Raw genomic sequence first — 26,138 nt, 5'->3', positions numbered from 1 at the left:
GAAGAGGAACAAAAATATGAATCATGCTCTATTTCATGATGCTATTGGTCATCTCTTTTTCACTTGTGTAACCAACCAGATTTTGTAATAACAATCAAAATTTCAAATGTTATTAGAGATATTCTAACTGATAATATTATCCAACAATTACACCAAGTAACCAAGTCGTTACATGTTGCAAATCCATTTTTCAATATTATGACAATACCAAATTAATTCTACTTTTTCGATTTCCACTTATTTTCATTCAAACTTGTGTTTTGGCTTAAGATGTATAAATAGACACTAGCCACTGGATTTGTTCCTATTCATCGGAAAACCCTATTATTTATATCATCAGCAACTACGATACACTGGACCTGTCCCCAAAAACGTTAAAATGGCATTTCTTGTAGGCTTATTAATTTTTAAAAAACCTATCATTGTATACACTTTTTATTCAAAAAGTGACTAATAAAATGAAAAGGGTAAATACCAAATTACCGAAATCAATAAAAATAAATACAATTTGAGTGATTAAAAAATGTTTTATTTACAAAGATAGTAAATATGCTGAAATTTATTTCAATTTTTTCTTCTAGAATAATATATTTTATAAAATATATTACGTGAATTAGTTGCAGTAAATAATGATGGAACTCGTTCTTTTTTTTTTTAAGAACTGAAGATTGTAATGATCAAAATGCTCCATTTAATCAATCACATAAAACTAGATTAAGAATTCTTAATAAAAATTTTTATGAAATGAAAAACACGTTACAACAAATATGGTTTACTGTTTTGTATTTGTGTTGGATTTCGACTTTTTGGATTTGTTGCGCATTGAAAGAAATTACATTTGCTTTGGTGAACTTAATTTTAATTTTGTATAATTATCAAATCAAATTTTTAGATTTTCATATTGCAATTTCATTTTGTTTTATGATCGTTGCGCTTCAGAGTTGATGTCAAATGGAATATATTTAACATTTTCATTTTAATTTTAAATTAAACAAATCTTCAGCATCATCAAACAGTTGTGCGACGGTTAACGGTTATTGATCGTTGATTTGTGATTCAAGATTTTGAATCTTTTCTTTCCAATATGCATCACGTTTTTTAACATTCTCTGCAATGGATTTAAACTTTTCTTTGAGTTGGATTCGCTTTTCTTTCTCTTCTTCAATTTGCGAATTTATTTCTTCAAGCTGATATTTTAAATCATCACGTTCGCTTCTACGTTCTTTTATTAACTGTTTAAGGTTTTTGTTCTCTAATTGTTGTTTTTCAACATTTGATTTAATTTGTTGGGCCTTCTTTTCGAGTTCTTTTACTTGAGGAGCTGGCTTTTCTTGAGGAACATTATCATCAGGTTCGATGTTTCCGATTAAGTCAAGTGCTTCTTGTACAGATTCACTTTCTGAATCTTTTTTAAGGAGATTTTTCAACTTATTAAGAATTTGCTTTTGCTTGTTTGTTGTTACTTTCAATGTGTTTGAATAAGATAATTTCAATTTTTCATTTTTTTCTTTTTCTATTCGTATATCTTCTGAAATGCGAGTAAAATCGCTTTCAAGTGATTCAATTATCTCTGATGGATCTTCATGAATAATAAAATCCATTGTTGAATTTTGTTGATTTAATTCAATATTTGTTTCGTCTGCTGGCTCTAACGCATCACTACTTCCATCAATAAATGAAACATTTTCGCTTGAAATCATTTTTCTTATATGGAACCAGTAAAAATAAACGAGCCTTTGTCACTTTCGGTATAATACATAGAATATGTGATACTTTTTAGTTACCAACTGAACATTAGGTAGATTTCAAAAATACAAAGATATAATTAACATTCGAAAGTTTATATGTTATAGTTATTTTGAATACATTCTCTTTCCGCATCTTAGATCTGATCCTACAAATCCATAATAAAAAATTCTGCAATTTGATTCATTGCACCACTTGGCAAGAAATGTGTTTTGTACATAGTTTTAATTTTGTTTCTCCTTTTTGTCAGTTCCTTATAACTCATTTTATCCACTTTTTGAAGTACTTCAGCAAGTTGTTCTATTTTGATGACAAATCCGAAATCGTTCCAACCAATGGAATCATAGTAAGGCACCTATGGAATGTCAGTATAGATAACAATTGGAATTAAGCCCATTTGTAAAGATTCTGTCAATCGATATGAGTTTCGACCATTGCCACGTGGACATAATATAGCTTTAGCGTCTTTATAAATTTCAATTGTTTCTTCTACGCTTGTTGAACCCTTTAAAAATTTATCTCCGAGCGTTTCACTTGCAATTCGTGCCATTTCACTTCGTATTTCATGATTTTCGACAGTCCCAAAAAATACTGCGGTATACTTCGGGGTTTTTTTAACTTCAATTGGCTCAAAATCCCTTAAAAATAGATTTAATGGAACATTACCTAAACCACCACTACTCAAAATAAATACATTGTCAGGTACTTTCATGTCTGTATAAGCTTCGATTCCTGCATCGGTTGCTACTAATGTGACATATAAGAAATCTTTATTTAATATATTAAATAAACCTTCCATAAAACTTCGATAATTATCACAATAACGAGGATCATGAAAGAAGTTGGTGTAATTAACAAAAATTGGTACAAAAACACCAAAATCTTCAATTGATTTATTATGAAATGCTTCATACCAGTAATCTTCTAATTGAAATCCACAATATCCTACATAACATGTGCTTGAAACAATAGGATGATTTTCTTTAATGTAATTTTCAACAATATCAAATTGTTCTTTTCTTGCTATTGAATTTGTTGTAAAATTATTTATGGAAACATTTATGCATTTTGTTATGCCAGATATAATGAGTTTATTTGAGGTTAGAAGAGAAGATATAAAATCAACTTCTTTAGGTAATGCTTTTATTGAATATGAAATATAGCAAAAGAGAAAAATTATAGGTAAGAGTGATAGATATGAAAATATGTGAGTTTTTTTTATTCTTATTCTTATTCGCATTTGAGTTGGGGGATTTTTTTAAACCGTTGAATAAGAGCCGATGTTTCTGTTCGTGAACGACATTGTTTTTCAATTGAAGTTATTGATAAACCATTCAAAAAAAAACATATAAATGTGATCACATTCAAAACAGCTGTGAAAATGTCATCCAAATAAACTTTCGTTTCAAATCAGAAAATCAATTTTTTTTATTTTCCATTGAACTATATTTTAAAAAATATAAATAAATAAGTAAACACATTCCATACAATAAAATTATCTTTACCGAATTTTGCTTCTCCAAAATTTCAAATTGCTTTTTTGAGATTTAAGGTTTAATACAGAAGTCCAAATTCAATAAATATTTAGAACTAATAATAGTAAATATTAATATCACGAATAATGGAGATCTCGTGATTGGTAAAAGTTTTTTGAATCCCATATAATAATAATGTTAAATTTAAATTATAAAAGATAATAAGACAACTAATCATTTTAATATGAAGTTAATTTTTTATTTATAAGGTGGTAATTGATAAGAATTAGATAAGGAGCTCAATGATATAAAAAATGACATAAATTAAAAGAATTCATCTGAACACGAACTATAAAAATTATCATTTCTTTTCATAAATTTTTGGAATAACCAATTTAAAACTTTTGTAAAAATATAACAGAATAATATGTTATATTAAAATAGTTACAATTTTATTCATTTTCCATTTCCAAACATTTTGTTATTGCAAATTCCATTTTACTTTTCATGGCATTTATTGTTTTATATTTTGGCAGGTATATTGTTTGTGTACAAGTTGCTGCTTCAGGGTAAAACACCAGAGATTTATTTGTAAAATTCACGTTAATCGCAAAATTCGGGAAATCATTAAAATTCGGATGCGAAGGCTGTGCGATAGTAAAAATCAAGAATTTTTTCATCATTTCGTGATCAAAATCTTGCAAAACATTTATAAATAAATTTTTTACTTCTTCATTTCCATCATTAAATTTCAAATGTTCAATAATTCCTTTTTTATCAATTATATCCACTTGACATAAATATTTAATTAAACCATTACTTAATAACTTTGAATCATTTATTGATTGATTTGCCCAAAATCCATTTCTTATTAATAAAAGCCATTTTTCAATTGATTTAATTCTTAAACTAATAACAATTCTTTCATATACATCAACGAATTCTTTCTCAATTGGTTTATCGGAAGGAAAACCATCTATAGATTTAAGCGAATTATCCCAATCATTATATATCCAATAATATTTATATTTTGTTAAGTCGCTATTCTTCATGTCAATAATTTTATCTTTTAATCGTATGTCATTTTCATATATATCATTCATTGTTATTTGTTTCCCTGATAAATATTTCCATACAAAATTCGGAAATCGAATGTTTTGTGGTAAAGATAATCGAATAATAGAACCTAAAATAATGCCAAATGCGTAAAACTTTTTTTCTATTTCTTTATTTGGATTTGTTGGATAAGGAATTAATTCATAAACTTTGGAGCCAATAAAATTAGGTGAAATTATACATAAACCTGTTTTAATATTTAAAAATGATTCAGTTGCCATCATTATTGTTTGATATGTAACTCCACCAGTATCAAATGCTTTGTTATTTTTATATCCAATTCCCCAAATAGGGAATTGATAACGTTTTGCATATTGTTCAACATTTTTAGAGAATTGATATATCATACTATCATTTATATTATTAGAATTACCAGTTGCATAATCTAACGCTTTGTTTATGTCGAAAATAATTTTATGTCGCATAAACATTTGATATAATATTCGCTTCTTAGGATCAATTTCCCTTGAAATTTGGAAAACAGGAAATCGAATTTTATATTGCAACAAATTTGAATTTTCTTTTATAATTCTTAAAATTTCTTTATCTTTACAATGATTAAATAAATAATTAATAAGATATATACAAAATGCTTTACATTGTACAGTAATAACTCCAAATTTTTCGATTAATTCGTTCATTTCATATGTCTTAAATTTTAATGTTTCAAAATTTTCTTCTGTTATATCAAATGATGTTGTTTGATAAAGTAATTCATCATTATTTTCATCTTTCCAATTTAATGCGAAGTTTTGAATACAATTTTCGAATTCAATTTCTTCATAATTTTTAAGGACATATGTTTTAATATCAATTTTATCTATTTTGTTTTTATGCCAATAAATATATTTTATTTTATTTTGATCCAAAACATATTTAATAATTTGTTTTTTATTTATTGTTTCGAATGAAATTTGTTCTCCTTTTTCAATATCATTTTCATCATTAGATAATTTAAATTGAAGTTTATTTGAACTTATAAATGTTATTATATATAAAACTTTTGTTTTAGTTGGGTTAGAAATTTTTATACAATTATTTTTAATTTCAAAAATTGATTTTTTACATAATTTGTAATTTGGACATTTTATTAATGATTCAAATATTGGATAAAAATAATAATCTGGAAAATTATCTAAATTATCATAATGTTTCATTAAATGAATTATATGATACAAAATATTCGGAGTCATGTTTATTTTTAATTGTTCTATATCTAAAACGCCATTTTTATCAAAACAGTTCTCATTAAATATCTTCAAACTCATTTGTTCTTTTTCGACTTCCAAAAAAACTTTAATTTGTTCATTGTTTGAATTATTTGATGCAAGATATGCTAAATGATCAATATAAATCTGACTATAATCATTAGGAGTAAAATCTAATTTCCGTTGAATATATGAAAGAAATTCAGGAAAAAACTTCTTTATCATTGGCGAATCTATAATCCAACAATCAATTAGTGCAAGTTTTGCATAAATTCGATGTTCTGAAGTCGAACAATATTCAATATAAATCCATAATAATAATAAAAATACTATTGGTGTATCAATAATCCATACTCCACTATTATCTGTTTTAATTATTCCTTTCGAACCATTAGAGAATGTTATAACATAATCATTTTCTTTTGGCTGGAATTTTTCTAAATCTTTGGTTGATATGAATATTAAATCTCTTTTATAATATAAATTATGATATCTATAATCACCGGCCATTTTTATGAGTTCTTTTCCTAACGAATCCATAAATTCTTTCGATTTAATGAGTTTATTAGTTGCAAGAAATATAAGTTGGAAGTTTTTGTTCTGAAGTAAACCACTAGAACAATAATGAAAGAATCCTAAATCTAGATTATAAGGGAATTCTTCATTTTTAATTTGTGTTCTTTCTGATCCAATAAGTGATATAACTGCAGATTGGATAAACGATAATTGGATTGCATCATTCATCGATTTATTATTATATAATATAGTTAATGCAATTAAAACACTTTTTAATTGATTGAACATTTCGATTTCATAATTTCTTTGTACTATTTTAAGTGCATTTTTTGATAAAACAATTTTTTGAGTAAAATCAAATTGTATTAAATCTTCCTTTTCGAAATATAATGAATTATATTTTTCTCTATCGATTTCTAATTCATTTATTGGTATTTTTTTATCAATAGCAATGTTATTATAATATTTTGTTGTTTTATAATTAACGTTTTGGATAATTTTTTCTGATTTTCTGATTTCAAATAAAAATAAATCGAAATTCAGAGTAACAAATTCAAGAATTGTTTCATTATCAGCATAAAACTCAAGTTTATTAATAGTAATTTTTTTATCTTTGAAATCAAATCATACTCAAACATAAAATTACTTTTAGTAAAGTTAATTTTTTTGTTTGTTCCACATATTTTTCCTGATGGCAATTCTATGTATACATTACTTTTATTCTTAAGAATTATATAACCTTTACCATATAAGAAAACATCTAAATAGAACCATTCATGTTTTGTAAGTTTATCTGTAAATATATGACATAAATTATTTTGTTGAATTCTTCCAAAAATATCATCTTCATCAATCAAAATATTACAAGAGAAATTATATTTCATAATATTTTTCTTATAACAATACATATAATAATCAGTAAATGGTTTTGCTGTTAAAGCAATTTGATTAATATTTTTAATATTTTGAAAAATCTTTTTTTCTGAAATATAACGAATTAATGCTTGTATATATAACTTATTTAAAAATGTGTTTTCATGATTCATACAAATATCCCAAAATGATATAATAGAATCAAAGTCTATTGAGTTCTCTATTTTAAGTTCTTCTCCTTGAATTGTTCCATAAATCTTTTTTCCTTCAAAAGGAATAGGTTCAGTTAATGAAGTAATTGGTACTTTTTCACATTTAAAATCAAATTCTTCAATACTTATCCAATTTCCATCTTCATTTCTAAACCCAAAAATTTCATCAAGTTCGGCTCCATCAGCGGCTATAATTGAAAAGAGAAGTATAATTTCATTTATTGAAGATTCATTTGTAATTGAATAAATCATTGCTTTAGTCATTTCCGATATTTCTGATTCTTGATTTAAAAGATTTCGAAATGAATAAATAAATTGTGTAAACGTAGGCATTATATAATAACATTCTGTTAATTTTGGATCAATTTTCATTATTTCATCCAAATAATGAAAACATTGTTCTGGATTTAATGTTGTTTGATTCTTTAATATATCAAAAAGAAGTTTTATATGAGATTTATATAATGACCAATGTTTATTATTAAATATTTTATCAAGAATTGATTTAGCATCACATTTCTTATATATTTCTTCTGATAAATGAAAACTAATTTGTTTAAAATAATATAAATTATCTTTATCGTATATATCTTCTAAAATTGTATTTGTTTCTATTGCTAACCCAACAATAGTATATAATATTGATTTGTTTTCTCGTGAAAGATATTTTCGTAATCTGTTCATTATTTCAATTGCTAAATTATGTAAACTTTTACATGTGCCAAGAATAGTATATAACGCTTCTAAACTTGAAAATGTATTTTGAGTATTAATTGTATCCATCAAAAATTCAGTGAATATTTTTAATATTGTTAATTCTTTATCATTAAGTTCTTTTAATGATAATAAATAATCAAGTCTTTGAAATGATTCTACTTTTAATATTCCATCTATTACTAAACAATGAAAATTTTGATTAGTTAAGTTTTGAATAGTTTGTTCTATAATTTTGAATCCGTGCATTATACCTTTGATTCGTTTTGGTAATATTTGTAATACTTGAATAAATAAATTAGGATCATTATTATGTATAAAAATACTAATATTTCTTAAATAGTTTTCTTGTTGATTTGGATTTGTCATATAATCAGTTAAAGATGGATTAAGTTCAATCAATATAAGAATATTAATTAAGATCTGATTCATATTTGTTACATCACCACTTTGTTTAATACGTATAAAATAATTACTTTCTTTTAATACCCATGAAAAAATAGCTCTCATTTCTTTAGTGATATTATCATTAGAAATTTCATTTTGGAAAAAATCAAAAAGATTCGTTTGATGTAATACAACTGAAATTAGAACTTTTTTGATCCATTTCATTGATTTTAAATTAAATTTTCTAAATTTTGTTTGAATATATTTCGTTAATTGATCAGAATCATTTTCAATGAATTGAAGAATTTTTTGGTTTTTTATTAAATCATTAAAATTATTACCATTAAATCCAAGTATTTTAGTATCAATATTAGCCTTTTCATAATTAGTTTGTATTAACCATGAATAATCTAACTCACATTGATAAATTCCTCCTCCACGAATTAAATATGATAAAGCAAAAGTGAAATTTATCAAAAAGAATACGAAATCTAATTTATATATATCGAAATCAATTTGTTCAAACATTTTTATTATATTTTGTGCATTTAAATTTATTACATCATTTTCTATTTTATATGAAGAAAGTAAAGGAGAAGAAAGCGAAACAAAATTAACAAATAATGTATAAATAATCGAATCATCATCAATTTCTTTCTTTGAAAGAATAAGATTATTTAACCATTTAGAAAATTCTTCATATAACATTTTAATATGTGTACATATATTATCAATAACAAATGAATTATTTAAATCCATTGGATCTTCTTCAATGATTACTGCAGCTAAATCTATTAAATTTTCTTGACAAATTAAAACATAATCAAATAAATAACATTTTTCTAATGATGATTCACTTGGCCAATTTGATCCAAATAAATTTTCCATGAATTTGGAATCAATAGTTATTTTAGATGAAAGTGATGAATGCCAAAATTGTCTAAGAAACCAATCTAAATAAGAAGAATATGTGTTATTTGATGTTATTTCTTTTATGAGATCAATAAATTCAGTTGTTTGATATTCATAAAATAAATCAACATTATTTATAATAACACCAAAAATCAAATTTTTCATTTTTTTATCACATTTATGAAAACAATCTATTAAAAACTCTTTAATAATTTTTGCTGCTATTTCACTATGAATTTTTGTTAAATTTAAATCTAAATAAAGAAGAAGTCCTTTAAAAATATCATTTTTGGGATTAATTTTTATTATTAATTTAGTGAATTCTATTAATTGATCCTCATCTTCAAAAGTTAATTTTTCAGGAATTGAATGTGAAAAAGATAAATTTAGCATTTTATAAAATAAAATTTTATCAAAAGATTCATTAATATTTTGATCAAAATAAGAATCGTTTAATAAAACATTTGTAGAACCTTTACAAGAATAAGAAGATATTATATATTGATCATTAACTTTTGTTACAATAAATATAGCCTCATGATATGAATTAATTGTTGCTAATTCTATATCGCAACTTAAATCTTTAAAAGTATTATCATTTGTTGTATTTGTTCCATCAAATAAAGAAGTAACAATAGTATTTCCTTTTTTGTTAATAACAGATAGTACCATTCCATTAGTTAAATATATTAAATCTTTATTATCTTTTTTAAAAATATCTTTAAATGGAAATTTGAAATTTTTTGTTATTTTATCATTAACAAATGTAATTGTATTATTCTCATGAAAAAGCAAATGCGTTGTTCCATCTGAACTTGCTGCTACAATGTTTTTATATTCTTCTTGTGTGACTTCAATTGGTTGAAAATCATTCTTTTCAATAACTGATAAATGAACTTTATAAACATTCGTTTTAGTTTTAATATATAAATACGAATAAGAACAAAATATTTTTGTATCTAAATCAACACCTAATCTTGTTAAAACATATGGTCTGATGAGTTCATCAATGATTGCTCCATTATAAATTTTAAACACTTTTAAGCGATTTTTGGATGTAAATACAAATAAACACGTGTTACTACTACACATGCTACACGGAATATCGTCACATGGAAGTTTCCATGATGAAATTGGATGCGAAAAATCATAAGAAATCGGAATGCTAATATTGGCATTTCGAAATTGCTCAATTGAAATATTATGATTTGTGGTGACACTTTCTGATTTTAGTTGTTGTTTATTATTACAATTTATATAATTTTTTAATAGGGACATGACATTATTTGGTGATAAATTTTCTTTAAAACTTTCAGACTTGGCAGGTGGTATATTAAGAAAATGAAAATGTTTGATTTTTTGTCTATGCTTACTCCGAAAAATTGAAAAATTACGAAAATTGCTAAGAATTTCAAAATTTACAAATAATTTAAAGTAATTTGTATCACAACATATGCTATAATTCTCCCTTCGTATAACTTCACGAATTATGTTGCGTGGTGAATCACAAAATTGAGGTGATGAAGTTGCAATCAAAAATTGAGGATAACCAATTTCTACTTTAAGTGATTCTATTACTTCTCTTCGTTGATAAAACTTTATTTCCCTATATTTATTGTGTTGAAACTCACAATCTATTTTGTCTGATGCAATTTTTTGTTTCATTTGATAATGAAAACGGAAGGCCTTACTCAAAAAGTTATTTTATTAATGTCACTTCACATAACCTTAAGAAAGGAACTTTATTCTTCACTTTTTTCATTTCGACTAATATTAAAGTATTTTTTGCCTAAATTGCAATCAATTAATTATCATCAACTGATAAAAATTTGTTTGCTACTCAGTTTTCACATAGATTTCACTTTTTTTGGAGTTTTTGATCAATTTGCGTCAAATTAAACATGGAAATTTTAATAATCATAATATAACTTAAGATCACGATTGTTTCAGAAGAAAATAATAAACAAACCGAGATTTATGGATGTTGACTGTACAAAAGACAAAATGATTTTGAAAGGAAATACGATATAAACAGTGCAAAAAAAATCAAATCTTTTATTTCTTTATGTTCTCATTTATAGATGCATCTGAATAACACATGATAACGTTATTACATTATAGTGAAATTTTTATTTAAAACTATATTCAACTGCAGTTTATTTTGCTTTTGTTAGCGGAATAATTTTTCCTTTGTAAAAATCTTTTCGATATAACTTCAAAATTTTTACAGCGAAATTCCATTTCGTTTTTTTGTTTGCGTATTCTTCTCTAATTTTATTATAATTATTTCGCAAATTGTCAGATATTTTATTATTATCAAATATTTGTTTGTAATATCTTTCGATATCATTTTTCGTTACATTGCGCATATCAATCATCGAATTTAGCGCTTGGAAAACATATTGAATGGATACGCCTTTGGTTATATCCAATTCGGGATCATCGACAATATCAAATCCGCAAATTCCATCAACAATCGCATCGGCAAAAATTTTGTTGACGAAAAATGGCTCAACTCGAATTTTGACAGGTGGTGGGTTTCGATGTTTATCCATAAAATTCTTTAATGGCGTCATGTCTGTGATTGTTTCAAGCGCATGAATTACTTCATCGACATTTGGAAGATCAGGAACATTAAAATCATTAAGAATAAATTTGTATTGTAACTCTTCACCAGTTTCTTTATCAATTACTCGTGTTGGTGGACAAACTAAACAACTTTTCTTTTCGATTATTCCAGAAATGAAAAAATCAACGTCGAATGTTGGACTCTTTTGTACTTTAATGAATCTATTTGTTTTTAAATATAGTTTGTGTTGTGAGTAAATGTGTAATCCTTTATGTGCTGTTTGAACTACAACTGTATTTTTTGGTAAAAGAGGTAAAAGCTGAGATATAAAATTATCTTTGTAAGATTCTTCTTGATTCTCAAAATCAATGTCAATAATACAAACAGGGAAAGTAAGTTCATTTAATACAATTACTCTTCCTGTTTTTTCACCTTCATCATGATTAGTATAATACTTCCTAAAATTGTACGTATCAATAAATCGAGCAGAAGAAAATGGTAAATCTGAAGGAACTTCCATAAATTTTTTGGAGAATTTTCCAGATAGATAAAGTAAAGTTTTGAAATTTTAGCTTTTTCAGAGTATAATTTGCCATCTTCCACAACAACAAAATGCATTTTTCATAAGACCACTTTCATTTGGTATAACAATGAGAAAGAAAAACACAATAAATTATTGATGGTATTCACTTAATTTATGAAATTTCATTTCCATGTTTATTGATATCTAAATTTATGAAACAATTTATTCAGAACCAATTTCGTTCAGAATATCGTTAACATCGGAATCTAGTTCAGCGTTTTCAGTATTTTCGATTGTTCCAATATCGCCATCATTTGATGAGCCCAAACTCATAGTTTCTAAAAGATCGTTTAATGCATCATCGTCATCATCATCTATATTTTCTTTTGCATTTGTTATTTCTTCTTGTTTATTCTCAGCGTTTTCTTCAAAAGTGTCGTCCTTTAACGGTTCCTCGTGTAAATCATTCAATATTTCAGAAGAATCTTTTTCTTCTTTTTCGTTTTCTTCTTTGATTTCTTCTTTAATTTCATCTTCTTTGATTTCTTCTTTAATTTCATTTCCATTATCTTCTTTTTCGCTTTGCTTTTCTTCGTTTTCTTTTTCTTCATGAACTTCATTCTCTTTTTCTTCTTTCATTTCGACGTTTTCATCATTTTGTGTTTCTTTGTTTTCGTCTTTTATTTCTTCTGTAGCTGAATTTTCTTTTTCTTCTTCATTTGCAAGAATTGGTTCATTTATCGTTTCTTCGTGTAAATCATTCAATATGTCAGACGAAGTTTCTGAATTTTTGACTTCGTTTTCAATTTCTTCTTTTTCGACTTCACTTTCATTTTCTTCTTTAATTTCATGTTCATTATCTTCGTTTTCGTTTTCGTTTTCGTGTTCGCCCTCTTCCTTATCTTCTTTTTGTTTGTCATCTTTAACTTCATGTTCACTTTCTTCTTTAATTTCAGCTTCATGAATTACGTTTGCTTCTGCAGAAGAATTTTCTTTTTCATTTTCTTCTTTTTCTATTTGTTCGTGTTTTGGTTCTTCGTTTGTTTTGTCTTTTGCTTCTGATTTCGTCGATTCGTTATAGTGTGAATCAGGCATTTTAGCGTCAACAACAATTTCTTCGTTGTCTGAAGACTCCATTGATGCACGTGACGAACTTTCAGCTTTCTTCATTTCGCTTGTGGATTGATTTGATTCAGCATTCTTACTACTCTTCTCATTATTTTTAACTTTTGGTGTTGGCGAAAGCTTTGTCTTTGCTACAGCTTTGCCTTTGCTCATACGAAGCGTAGCTTTGAAATTTTCTTGTTGTGGCTTAACGGTCTTCGGGGTGGGCGGAAGAACCGTCGAACGGCTATTTAAACCTTTCAAATAGTCATCGTGGAATTGATTGAATTTTTCGCGATATTCTTGCGTTTTCTCGTCTTCTTCTTCCTCTTCGGGCTTATATTCCTCGGGCGGTATTGGCTTATACTTCTTTGTTTTCCTGATGCTGCCACTTTTACGTGACATGATTTCATCAATTGTTGGAAGATCAATCTCAACAGGTTTTTTGTTCTTATCATAGTAAATTGTTCGGCGCTCTCGTGTTATAGAATTCATCATTTTTAGTGGATATGTGTTAGTGATAATCCAACCTTCTTCAAGATAATCAACTGCATAAAGTCGAATAAGATCAGCTTGGTTTTTCATTGCAGCTGTAACTGGAGCTCCATTGACTTTGGCTAATGAGTTACCAAAAAGAATTAATGCCATTATGGAAATATTTGGATTTTCACCGAGAGGAGTCATTTTGCAAGAAAATTCGGTGAGTTCATCCAGTATTTGAATTCCCTTGAAGGACACAAGCCTTGGATTAAAATCAACCGAAAGTGTTTTTAAACCTTTGATCGGCTTAAATCCTTCAAAGTTTGCTAATTGGTTATGTGAAAGATTCAATATCTTGATCTCTGATTTTGTGTTGATGGGTGGGATTTTGGTGAGATCTTTCTTTGCAAAGGATAGGATCGTCTTCTCCTTGCTTGCCATCTGCGGTTTACGGAGGTTTTGACGCTTTTATCAAAAGTGATCTGAAATTTCTATCGGCATTTGAACAAGTCCTTGTTCATCGAGAAACATTAGGGACTAAACGACAACACATTATTGTTGACTAGAACCACTGTGATAAAACCAATTGTTTCAATCGTTTACTATCTTTTCCGAAAATTCATGGATCAACATATGAACACTCAATTTGACTTCAAGATACTTTAGGAATAAATTCAAGTTTAAGCTTATGCATAAGAGTGCACTCTGAATATGAATGGATACTTAACAATTAGAATCTGTTTACATTACCTTTGGTACTATTATTTCTAAGAGTAAGTTCTTCTAACAGTTACTGCTCACTCTTATTGCTGTTGATTTTCTTTATTAAGACTACATTCAAAAACACATGTTTTCCATCTCTTTGACTTTGTAAAAATTTAAAGTTTGTTTAGCAGTATCCGGTAAAATCTTAATTTAAATTTTGTCGGATATAATTTGGTAATTGAGCCAGGTGCCACAATAAGTACAGCTCTCAACCTTATTGCATAAACAAAATTTCTAACATGTTTTACTATAATTATCAACTGAGATTCATCAAATTTATTAAATTTACAAAATGAATCATTAAGTAATTTTTAAAACCACATACGCATATAAATTCAGTTGACTCACGAAATATTTTACTTTTTGCCAGTGAGATGTCCTTGCTAAAAGATGTCCATCAAAATATAAATTTCCTTTTCTTGTTCTATTTCACATTTTACTTACAATTGTATTACATCATGAAACATATCTTAAAAAATATAATTTATTTAGCTTTTTTGAAAAAAGATGACACTTTTTCATCAATAAACTTCACCAGTTTTGGCTTTTCCTCGAATTTATGTGTTGCGCAAGTCTTAATGAACAGAAGTATATCGCTTAAGTTTGAGCTGTCGAAGACATTTGGCTGATCCTTTTTTCCGGCGGGCCACATTACGACGTAAGGATAACTCTCAAGCTCAGGGACTCCTTTTGGTATATCATTTTTAGATGTATCGAACATATAAATATATACATATGTACTGCTTAAGAATGATGCGATTTTCGAAAAGATCTTATTATAGATCTTACAAAACCGACAATCTTCAGCAGTAAAAACTACAACAGTATCATGTGAATCATCATAAACATATTCCTTAAAGTTGTTTGCATTGATGTTTTTAATTGTCGCTTTGTCGCCATATGTCTCTGTAATGTTCTCTGAAATAACCGTCGGGGTGACACTTTTTGAGGTGATTTCACTCAAAAAGTGTCCGATGTCTTCAACATAGTTCTGACTTTCGTTTGTAAGAAGATATCTTTCATATTTCATGTCGGTCATATTAATTACAAAGAAATAAGGTGATGGAACTGATGTTAGTCTTGAGTTTTTGAGGAATTCTTTGGAATCTTCAAGTTTGATGATTGTAAACAAAAATTGATTGCCATATTTAGATGATATGTTATTTAACCTTTGATAATAATCGTTATTTGTTTCATTGATAAGATATCCAGCAACAAGTTTTTTGGAATCTTTTGGAATTAAACTATAGTGGATTAAATTTGTTTTGGATTCTTCAACAAAAGACCCATTGTATGGTACAAATGTGTTGTCTGATGGTCTGTAGATATAATAACCTTTTTCAAGATTGATGTTATTTTGACGAAGAAGATCACTTGTAACCATATTTATTGTTAAATTATCTGCGCTTTCTTGAATTTCTGGATTGTCAACTGAAATTAATAATGGTGTAGGATTATCAAGAAGAAGATTTAATTGTGATGATGAAACAACTTTGTAAAATGTTGGATTGATAACATTTGCAACCCAGTTTGCAAAAGGCTCAGGTTCTTTTGGAGCAGCAAATGTTTTGAATGGCTTTTTACGTTGGAATGGAATTATGCATGGATAATCTTTGCACAACTCAGAAGGGACTTGATCTTCTGAAGTCTTAGCAAAGCCAATTTGTTCTGCATATCTGTGGATTGCTTCTGAAGCAAAACTTAAGTCAGATTCTTTGGTATTTGTTACAAATAAAATAGTTTTTTCATGTTTTTTTAAGTATTTCGTTAACGAAACGCCAGTTAACAAATCGTTAGTTTCGGATGCACTTATAAGTTGAAGAACAAGCGCAAAAAACATCTGATCCAATTTGGCGGCGGTTATCCGGCTGCTCAAATTCAATGCGCTCAGAATATTGTTCACAAAATGGTGTTCGTTTTGTAAAGCACAGAAAATTTCAAATTGAAAAGAATTTCAAAGAATTTATTTTTTCGAGTTTTCTGCAAATAATTATTACTTCCAAAGTCGGACTTGTTTGTCTTTGCCACCAGAAGCAGCTGGTGATCCGGTTGGTGACCAATCTACACCATAAACTTCATCTTCATGACCTGGTAAATCTCTGAGAAGTTTTTGTGTTGTGATGTCCCATACTTTTAATGTAGTGTCTGAGCTTCCACTTATTAGTTTCCTAGAGTCAGCTGACCATGCAAGTCTGTAGACGGGACCTAAATGCATACCAGTATGTCGACCTCGGCCCTTACCAAGTGTGCAAACAAATTTGCCCGATTTCCCATCGAATAATTTTACTGTCTTATCAAATGAAGCTGTAGCTAACCAATAACCATTTGGTGAAAAAACAATATGGTTAACGGCTTTGGTGTGCCCCGTTAACCGTTGAATTTCAATGAAATTACCGTTTTCATATCTGAGGAGTGAAACAGTGAAATCTTCTCCGCCGACAGCGACGTACTCGATAGGGCTTTGCGCACGATGTGCAGCAATCCTTTTAAGAGCTTCTTCTTTGGGATCAGGACCATTTATATGGCCAAGTTCATATGGACCTGTTCTTAATACAAATGCTGTTGAGATAGCAAGAGTTCTCCAAGCTCCACTACGTGGACTATACTTCGCTAACTCTTGGCCAGTCTTTGTGTCCCATGCTTTGAGGGTTCGGTCATGAGATGAAGAATAAAGAATTCCATCAACGCCCCAAGCAAGTCCCATAACAAAACCAGAATGCCCAGAAAAAGCAATAAGCCTCCTTCCTGTTTGTGAACACCAAATAGCTACTTCACCATTTTTTGTTGATGCAGCTATTCGTGGATATTGTGTGTTTTGAAGATGAAATGGTTCCCATTGTATAGCATAAATCGGTGAGTTGGAAACTTTGAATTCGTTTTTGAGTGAAAAGTTTCCTGTTTCTGGATTTTTTTCGATTATTCTGATATATCCATCTGTACCTGCAATTGCGAGAATTTTGCACATTTGATGCCATTCAATACATTGAATCCAATTATTTTCTTTAATTGGAAGTCGTTGTCTCATTGATTGTGTTGTGATATCCCAAAAAATTACAGATCCATCGCCACCACCAGTTGCCAAATCTGTGCCGTCATTGGAAAAAGCAATGCATAAGATTGTGTGTGAATGTCCTGGAAGTGTTGCCGAGCAATAACTAACAGCACGAACGCCAAATACTGCTTCTGGTCGATAAACAATCTTTAATACTTTCTCTGTTGATGTTGTTTTTGTAACGTTTTCAAGATTCCCAACAATTTGTTCTTCGTCTACATAAAATGAGAATGGTGTAGGTTCCTCATTTTCAAGAAATTGGTTTACAAGAGTTGTTAAATCTTTTGTAGAAGTGGTAGAAGGAAGACTAATCTGTGGGCCTGTTGGTGTTCCATCATTATTAACAAGTTGGGCGATGAAATTCATGTAAAATTTTGGCTCTTGGTCCTGTGACTTTAACGTTCAAAAATATATCAATTTCATATCACAAGTCGATTATCGATAAACAAAATTTAAAAAAAGCTTTTTTTCACCATCCATATAGTTTTGCAGATGCAACTTTTGCTCTTGTGCTGTTTTTTAGTTGCTGTTCATACGCTCCACGTGTTTCAAGATCGAGTTGTGCAAGATATGTTAGTTGTGACTTAGCTCTTTGATAACCTACACCTTTGTATTGTGACTTATCTTTAATCATTGCATTCTTTTGTGCAAGATCTTCGCCTTCTTCTCTGAATGTGTCAAAATCAACAGAAATTACTTGATCCTCTTCTTTTTCAGCTTCTAACACGGTTTTGGCAATACTTGGAGGAATAACTTCAATAGGAGGTGGGGGTGGAGGAGCTACTGATTTCTTTTTTGGTGGAGGTAATCTGATTCCACCTCTTGTTGGTGTAGGTCTATCAAGTTCTGCAGAAAAATCCTCTGGGTGGAAATCTTCGAATTCAGAAAGATCGCTAGAATCTGAGCTAAATGCTTCCATTCTTTGGAAAAATGTTTCTTTAAAACCGTCACTTTTTGTCTTTTTTGTTTTGTAAAATTTTTAGAATAGTCAACTCTTACATTTATTAGTATTCACGGAACTGTTACACAAAGCTAATATCCACAAAGAGAATTTGTTTTAATTTATGCAAAAAATATCAAATTTTTACCTTATGAATTATCATTAATTTATTAATTATAAATAAAATTATATACATTGGGAAACTGTGCACACCCTCATTTGCAAATTATTGTACACTCTTGATAAGGTTCGATTGAAAGTCCAAGAAAAGGATTAATCATAAAAATTTTTATTACAATCTCGTTACAATGCATGAAAAATTGGCTCCTGCTGCTGATATTCTAAGTACATATTTATCTGTGTGTATTGTTATTGAGGATACTTCTTCATTAGTCAATAATTTATTTGCTGCGAACAACAACCTATTCATAACTGTTTTGTCAGGAAGTTTCCCATCAATGTCACCTTTTATGTTTTGCATTGTCCCATCAAGTGCAATATCAAATGATAACAAGGGTTTCTTTTCCATATAGACAATTGTCAATTTTGTGTATTAGAGACCGTTAAGGAAATGAGCAGAAAACCAATAAAGAAAGAAAACACGCGCAAAAGGGGAAAAGATAAACAAACAGATGATGTATGCGAAATAGACCCTCCACCAGAAGCATTTGATCGCCCAGAAAAATATGTTATTTTATGCAAAATTTGTATGAGTAATAGGATTGACACTATATTTATCCCTTGTCGTCATGCTTGCGTTTGTGAGCAATGTTATGACAAATTACCAGTGCCTAAAGAATGTCCTATTTGCCGAAGAAATGTTTTCAAAACAATACATGTAATTATTGATTCTTAATTTAAATCTAAATTATTATCAAAGCCTTCCAGTAAATTTTATTATTTGAGTAAAAAATCTGTTTAACTCATATTATTTAATTATAAAAAAAGATTCAATATTGAAATGTAAATAAACAGTAACTCACATTCATACAGCTTCTTAAACTTAATTTTTTACGTGTTAAAAAAAGAAAAAAAAACAAGAAAAATATATGTAAATTAATTAATTTTCATCATTGAATAATAGTTATATTATATTCATACATCGTCTTTGGATAGCTAGCTTAATAACAATATTTGATATTAAAATTTTATTTCATTTATCGCAACTTCGAAAATTTGGAAATCTTCTAAAATTTTTCTGATGTTCGAACAAAGATAGTGAATTTTTAAAATTTTTAATGGCCTTAATTCAGCCTCTTGGCCAAAAAATTTTATCGAATGTGTCTGTGGTGAAGTTAGATAGACGTGGTCAACACTTTGAAATAGCTGTTATTCCAAACAAAGTAACTTCATGGAGAGATGGACTTGAGACTGATATTGACAATGTTGTTCAATCTCATTCTATATTTGTTAACGTTGATCGCGGTATGCTTGCAAGTCAAGCTGCCGTTTTTGAAGCTTTAAAAGTCGATGATATGGAAGAAGCTTTAAAAATAATTCTTTTAGAAGGAAAAGTTACTCTTGCAGAGAAAGAAAGGAAAATTAGAATAGCCAATCTCACTAAAGATATAGCATCTATTGTGGCTTCACAATGTGTCAATACCAATACACAACGACCATTAACCAGCACAATGATAGAACGAGCAATGAGTGACATCGGATATAGTGTCAGCCTTAAAAAAGCGCCAAAAGCTCAAGCAATGAAACTTATCAAGACACTTCAAGAAAAAAGATATCCAATTGCAAGAGCTAGAATCCGCATCAAATTCCTTATTCCACCATCAGGAGCAGAGAAGATGATTTCAATGCTGCCAATTGTTGAATCAGTTGAGGAGAAAGATGATATCACAGTAATTATTGCACAAGTAGATCCTGGTTCATTGAGACCTCTTGCAGAAGATTTGGTGAAAGAGTTCGGCAAAAATGTCGGAATTGCCATTCTTGAGTTAAATGTTTCACCAGCGACAATGGAAAATTTAGAAGATAAAGTCAACACGACAAATGAAAAGAAAAATGAAGGCACCGATTCAAAAGGTGATAAAACAGAAACAGATACTCCTGAAAACAAAAATGAAATGTAATATATTAATTATATAAAGTTAAATGATTTCCAATAACTTTTTGTGATTTGATCAACTAGTCCAATAAAGTTCTTAAGTATTAATTTAGAAAATTTTTCCATTGGCTGTGATAGTTATTGATGATAAAAAAATAAATTAACCGCTGAATTTCACAAAGACGATAGAAAATTGAAAAAACAACATGTTCTATTTATTCAGCAAATTAAATCATAACGCCAAATACTGAGAGAATGGCATACATTGTTTGGTTCTCGTATTGAACTGTAACAGAATTATCAGTTGCTTGATCCCAATAAGTTGAAGATGACAAATGTAAACCTCCGCCTGTTTTCTGCATAATAACACAAGAAGTTATGTACTTAAATGGCTTGTTGAGAGCGCAAAGTCTTTTTGTACATTCTTCAATAATTGTTGAACACCATTGATTTATCATATTTTGTTGAAATTCTTTATTTCGAAGGGTTGATTCAATACTCTGGAATAAGAAAATAAAAATACATCTTTAGCAGCTCCTTTTACATCCTCAGAGATGAATGCAAGTTCCTCTGGTTCATTCATTCTTATGGAACCGTTAAATAACGAATTATTGGCACTTTTTATAAACAATTTTGGGGCACGCCGTGATTTTAAACGGCTGCTTGAAAAAAAGTGCTCTCAACCAAATGGAAGGAGAAAAACTTCCACTTCGTGTTGCGAGTGGCGATAACGAATATATTCGAATCCAATACAATTTCTGTCCTCAATCAATTGCAAATTCAACAGTTTCTAGAACCCTAGTTCATGATGAAGAAAATCCAAATTATGGAATTGTAGAACACGTTCTTGAAAATGGGGAAACAGTCAATTTTAAAGGAAACTGGAAAACGCCTAATGATAGTCAAAAAGAATGTATTTTAGTTTTTCGCGATAATGAAGTTGTTCTTTTACCTCTCTCAGCCTCTGTTCTCCATCTCAAAAAGACAACATAATTTTATATTTACTTTATTTTTTCTTTCCTTTCGCCTTTTCTATTACTAAAACCCAATTTTTCTTTCTTTTTGCGCTTTTTTCTTTTTTCTCTTTCGACATGATTTTTATTTCATTTTCATAAATTTTCGGGCAAACTTTTGCCAACAAATCCAAAACGACGCGTGCATCATCACGTATAAATATATTCCAATGTTGTTTTAAACATGTAACTAATGGCGGAACTAAAATTTTTATTGCAATTTCGATGTTCTCTATTAAACTTGCTTCGTTTCCTTGTCCAAGCAAAAAACTAAATGTTGCTTCTGCTACGTTTACAGAAGGATCAATGATTAATTCGGACATTTTAGTATAAAGTGGTTTCGCAATGGATTCAATAATTGGATCTTCTGCAAAATTTTGCATAATGATTTCAAGTTCAGAAATAAAAATAACTTGCTTTTTAATACAATATGTTGGCCAATGATGAACAATATATAAAATTGCTTGATTGAGAAGTGTATTATCAACACGTATAAATCGAGTAATGCATTGAGTTAAATTGTTTGAAAATTTCATGTATTGGGGTGAATTGTGAAGTGAAATAACGGTTGAAAATGTGTTTTCAAAGTTTTTCTCATTGTTTTTCTTGATTTCTGGAATAATATCATAAATAAAATTAAGAAGTTCGGCACTAGAATTACCAAGCTTGATTTTGTTTATTGTGTTTGTAATTATATATGATTTGAGTTCTGTATTAAGTTTGTTAAAAATGAGAGTAAGAGCTTCATTTGAAGACTGGCGCTCACGTTGATCACTTGAGCACATGTTAAGTATTAATGATGAAAATAAAGGTTTATCATTAACTTTTGATGAAAGCTTAGAAGAGAATAATGATTTAACAGCATTGTACACAAGATTAAGGTGTGGCCAAGAAACGTCAAGAACATTATCTGGGCATTCTATTGATGATATAATTTTAAGAGATGATATTGAACGAGAAATATTTGCTAAAATCATTTTAACAAATTCTGCAATTAAGTTATCATTTATGATTTTAGTAAACCTTATTTTAGAAAAAATTTTTTCAAATTCAATGAGATAATCTGATTTTAATTTTTTTGCATTTTTATCAAATAACTCGGATGTAAAATCGCATATCTTAGAACATTCTTTACATTTTTTTATGAATAGTTTTGGAAAATCAGATTCTGATGCAGATTCAAGTGATGGAATTTCGTTTATTGTTACTCTTTGAAAATCTAATCCACGTAGAGTAGACACCATAAATGTTTTCCTTTCGAAGTCATTTATTTCTGATTTTGGTGTTGGTGTTATTTTCTTTAAGGAATCATTCATTACCTTTAACGTTCGCCAGATCTTTAACAAAAAATAAAAAATCAGGTTTATTTAATTGATGGTGATTTTTTGAATTCCATTCGCATCAATTTGCTTAACAATAAAACCATGTGGAGCAATTGTGAACCTCTGTTTAATCTGATCTAAAGCTTTCTTCATTAATTCTTTACCTTCATCAAGTGTCATATCTGGCTTATAGTACTTATCAAAGACAGAAAGGACAAAATATGAACAATAACCTTGGGCACCAAATGGAATTTTTTGGAGGGTTCCAAGATAATCCATGTAATAAAGTGATGGTTTTCCATCGTAACCGCCAAGTAACATGTTAACTTCGTATGGATTCTTTCTAATGGCTTCGGCCATAATGCTTCTGATATAATGACTCATTGCTTCTGTGCTAAGTTCAATTCCATTTCGGTATTTATAAAGTGCTACATTTCCTTGGATATATTCTGATAATTGAAGGGAGTCACCTGTTTCTCCAGCCATAGCAAGAGCATTTCTTTTGTCAACCTCGACTATACGATCATATTCTTCGCTCATGCAAATAATTGATGATGAAACTGAAGAATCGGCTGCAATTAATACCCAATCTGGTCCACAAAGTCCAACTACGCTTAGCATATTATAAAAAGTGGCATTTCGCCTTAACTGACCAACTATGGCTGTCACTTTTGAGTCCATCTATTTTAAACGGTCGCTAAGGAATATTTCCTCAAAAAATTTACAAGAAAAACATGTTTACATACAAAATTATTTTTCCTTTGGCTTGATTATACGACGTCGTATTCTTCTTTTCTTTGGTTTTGGAGGTTCAATTTTCTCTTCTATTATAACATTTTTATTTTCTTCTTCTATTGGTTTCACATCAAATTCCAAGAATTGTGGCAATTCTTCCATTTCATTTAATGCGTTTTTATCTTTTATTAATTTGTCCAATTCTTTTGTTGCATTATTTATTTCATTCATTTCTTTTATTAGGACATTTTTTTGTTGTTGAAACTCTTCTCTAATTCTTTTTAGTTCTTCATTTTTTTCTTTAATTTTTAGTTCTGTTTCTTTAATAATTTTATTTTGATTTTCAATTTTTAATGCAATTTCATTATTTTTATCGACGAAATTTTTCATTTTTTCGTTGTGTTTTTTAATTTTATCTTCTAAATCTTCTTTATCCTTTTTAATTTGTTGTTCTTTCTCTTGTATTTGTTTCGTTAAAATGTTTGTATTAATTTCTTCATTATTAATTATTCCTTGGATTGATTCATCCAATTCATTAATTTGTTTTTCTAAATTATTTTTTATTGATAATAATTTCTTCAAAATTTTTTCTTTTCGTTTGATTTCGATCATTAAAAATTTATTTTTTATTATTTGATTTTTTAATGGTTTTTTATCCCTTTGTTCTAACATTAACAAATTCCTATTACAAATATCATTTATATTATTACAACAAAAATGATTTATTTGTGTTCCATTTATATTAATTTTCAAAATTGTTTTATTTTTACTAAATATTTCTTCGAATGTTTTTCCCGAATTTTCAGTAAATAAATTATCACTTATATCTAAATTAATCAAAGACGTACAACTTAAAGTAGATTTCGCTAATTGTATTCCTCCTTCATTCGATAACATCGATGAAGAAATGTTTAACGTTGTTAACGTTGTATTAATATTTAATGCTTCTGCAAATGCAAAAGCTGTTTTATCACCAATTTTATTCTTTGATATATTTAACAAAGATAAAACTTTGTTCTTTTTAAGAGATTCAGCAATGGCTGTTCCTCCTTTATATGATATTTTAGTTGAACTTAAATGTAACTCAACTAATGTTTGGTTTTGTTCTAATGATTTCGCAAGTTGACATATACCGTTATCACCAATGTTATTATAACTTAAGTTTAGATATCCTAAATATGGATATTTTAATAATACGTCCGAAAAAGTATACGCAACGTCAAATGTAAAATCATTTTTGCTTAAATCTAAATAAAAAATATGTGGAATTTCATCGGTTTGTATAACTTTCTTCTCAAAATCAGAATTATATGATTCTTTATAGGTATTACTAAGAAGATATTCACCAAGTTTAATGCCTACCGTTGAATTTAAATTGTTATCGGAAACGTCAAGTCGAATTAGAGTGGAATTGAATGAAAAACCGCTTTTGAGAACGTTAAGGAATATCTGTGATGTTATTCCGCAATGACTCATCGAAAGCATCTTCAAAGAAGTAGACTTAGAAAGTATTTTGGAAATGATACGGTCAGTTGATTGTGATACTTTTGGTGATAAGTTAATTCCGTTAATACCAAGTGATAATAAATTATTGGTTTTAATAATTGGATTGGAAATTGTTTCTAATGTGGAAGAAGTTAGACTATTGGCATGTATTGTATTTTTCATGGTGCCTATTTGTAATGATCTAAGATTTTTAAAACTTAAAATGTCTGCTAAATATACATCTGATTTATCAGTTAAATCGTTACACCCAATGTTAAAAATACGAATGGATGGATTTAAATGAATTAAATATGAAATAATTTGTAATCCTTGATCCTTGATTTGGTTACAATATAAATCTAGTTTGAATAAATTTACTCTGTTTCTTAGGTGTTTTGAAAGCACGTTTGCTGATGAAGTACCCAAATGTTGGTTTCTAATTACACATGAATTTCCTAAACACCTTTGATTCAATTTTGCATGAAACCTTAGAAATTCATCACGTGAAGGTTCTTCTTGCGTATCTTTACATTTGCTGATATATAATTCTTCGAGAAAAGAAGGAGGTTCATTCTTTTTTTCTTTCTCCAACAGACTAATACAATATTATTTCATTTCAATATTTTTTGGCAAAAAATTTTTATTCAATTTAAAATTCAAAGTGAATGCGTTATCATTCATGTTCAAAATCCCTGTGTCGGAAAAACACATCGGTAATAGGTAGGTATATAATGCGGTCGGGAATGATCACGAGGACCCTAGGGGCCCCGCCGGGGGCGGGGCCCCTAGGGTCCTCGTGATCATTCCCGACCTTTAGTTTTCACTGGGGTAATTTCCGGGGTCTTCGACCCCCGGAGGGGTCCGAAGGGCACCTCCGGAGGTCTCAGACCCCTTCAATGGTAGGTATATAATGCGGTCGGGAATGATCACGAGGT

The 26,138-nt window shown here is 28.6% G+C and overlaps 9 protein-coding genes across 9 annotated transcripts; 2 read left to right on the top strand and 7 right to left on the bottom strand.

Moving 5' to 3' along the window:
• Window positions 1-1,034: 1,034 nt before the first annotated feature.
• GO595_008222 (uncharacterized protein) lies at window positions 1,035-1,700 on the bottom strand (the record flags this gene model as incomplete). Its single annotated transcript, XM_067921773.1, has 1 exon — window positions 1,035-1,700. The coding sequence occupies one exon, from the start codon at window positions 1,698-1,700 to the stop codon at window positions 1,035-1,037; it is 666 nt and encodes a 221-aa protein (XP_067771618.1).
• Window positions 1,701-2,101: 401 nt separating this feature from the next.
• Window positions 2,102-2,545, bottom strand: GO595_008221 (exostosin family protein; the record flags this gene model as incomplete). Its single annotated transcript, XM_067921772.1, has 1 exon — window positions 2,102-2,545. The coding sequence occupies one exon, from the start codon at window positions 2,543-2,545 to the stop codon at window positions 2,102-2,104; it is 444 nt and encodes a 147-aa protein (XP_067771617.1).
• Window positions 2,546-12,473: 9,928 nt separating this feature from the next.
• On the bottom strand, window positions 12,474-14,276 carry GO595_008220 (putative internalin; the record flags this gene model as incomplete). The annotated part of the gene is made up of 1 exon (XM_067921771.1): window positions 12,474-14,276. The coding sequence occupies one exon, from the start codon at window positions 14,274-14,276 to the stop codon at window positions 12,474-12,476; it is 1,803 nt and encodes a 600-aa protein (XP_067771616.1).
• Window positions 14,277-15,084: 808 nt separating this feature from the next.
• Window positions 15,085-16,440, bottom strand: GO595_008219 (Thioredoxin family protein; the record flags this gene model as incomplete). Its single annotated transcript, XM_067921770.1, has 1 exon — window positions 15,085-16,440. The coding sequence occupies one exon, from the start codon at window positions 16,438-16,440 to the stop codon at window positions 15,085-15,087; it is 1,356 nt and encodes a 451-aa protein (XP_067771615.1).
• Window positions 16,441-16,593: 153 nt separating this feature from the next.
• Window positions 16,594-18,018, bottom strand: GO595_008218 (notchless protein-like; the record flags this gene model as incomplete). The annotated part of the gene is made up of 1 exon (XM_067921768.1): window positions 16,594-18,018. The coding sequence occupies one exon, from the start codon at window positions 18,016-18,018 to the stop codon at window positions 16,594-16,596; it is 1,425 nt and encodes a 474-aa protein (XP_067771614.1).
• Window positions 18,019-18,121: 103 nt separating this feature from the next.
• Window positions 18,122-18,571, bottom strand: GO595_008217 (uncharacterized protein; the record flags this gene model as incomplete). The annotated part of the gene is made up of 1 exon (XM_067921767.1): window positions 18,122-18,571. The coding sequence occupies one exon, from the start codon at window positions 18,569-18,571 to the stop codon at window positions 18,122-18,124; it is 450 nt and encodes a 149-aa protein (XP_067771613.1).
• A 1,259-nt stretch (window positions 18,572-19,830) lies between these two features.
• Window positions 19,831-20,673, top strand: GO595_008216 (ribosome maturation protein SBDS; the record flags this gene model as incomplete). The annotated part of the gene is made up of 1 exon (XM_067921766.1): window positions 19,831-20,673. The coding sequence occupies one exon, from the start codon at window positions 19,831-19,833 to the stop codon at window positions 20,671-20,673; it is 843 nt and encodes a 280-aa protein (XP_067771612.1).
• A 662-nt stretch (window positions 20,674-21,335) lies between these two features.
• Window positions 21,336-21,641, top strand: GO595_008215 (uncharacterized protein; the record flags this gene model as incomplete). Its single annotated transcript, XM_067921765.1, has 1 exon — window positions 21,336-21,641. One exon carries the CDS (start codon window positions 21,336-21,338, stop codon window positions 21,639-21,641), a length of 306 nt encoding a protein of 101 aa, XP_067771611.1.
• Window positions 21,642-23,028: 1,387 nt separating this feature from the next.
• GO595_008214 (proteasome subunit beta type-2) lies at window positions 23,029-23,604 on the bottom strand (the record flags this gene model as incomplete). Its single annotated transcript, XM_067921764.1, has 1 exon — window positions 23,029-23,604. One exon carries the CDS (start codon window positions 23,602-23,604, stop codon window positions 23,029-23,031), a length of 576 nt encoding a protein of 191 aa, XP_067771610.1.
• Between the last annotated feature and the right edge of the window lie 2,534 nt (window positions 23,605-26,138).

Source organism: Histomonas meleagridis (genome assembly GCF_020186115.1).
Source record: "Histomonas meleagridis strain 2922-C6/04-10x chromosome Unknown contig_62, whole genome shotgun sequence".
Classification (NCBI taxonomy): domain Eukaryota; phylum Parabasalia; order Tritrichomonadida; family Dientamoebidae; genus Histomonas; species Histomonas meleagridis.
The sequence above is the reverse complement of the archived record's forward strand: the minus strand, read 5'-3'. Positions and strand labels throughout refer to the sequence as shown.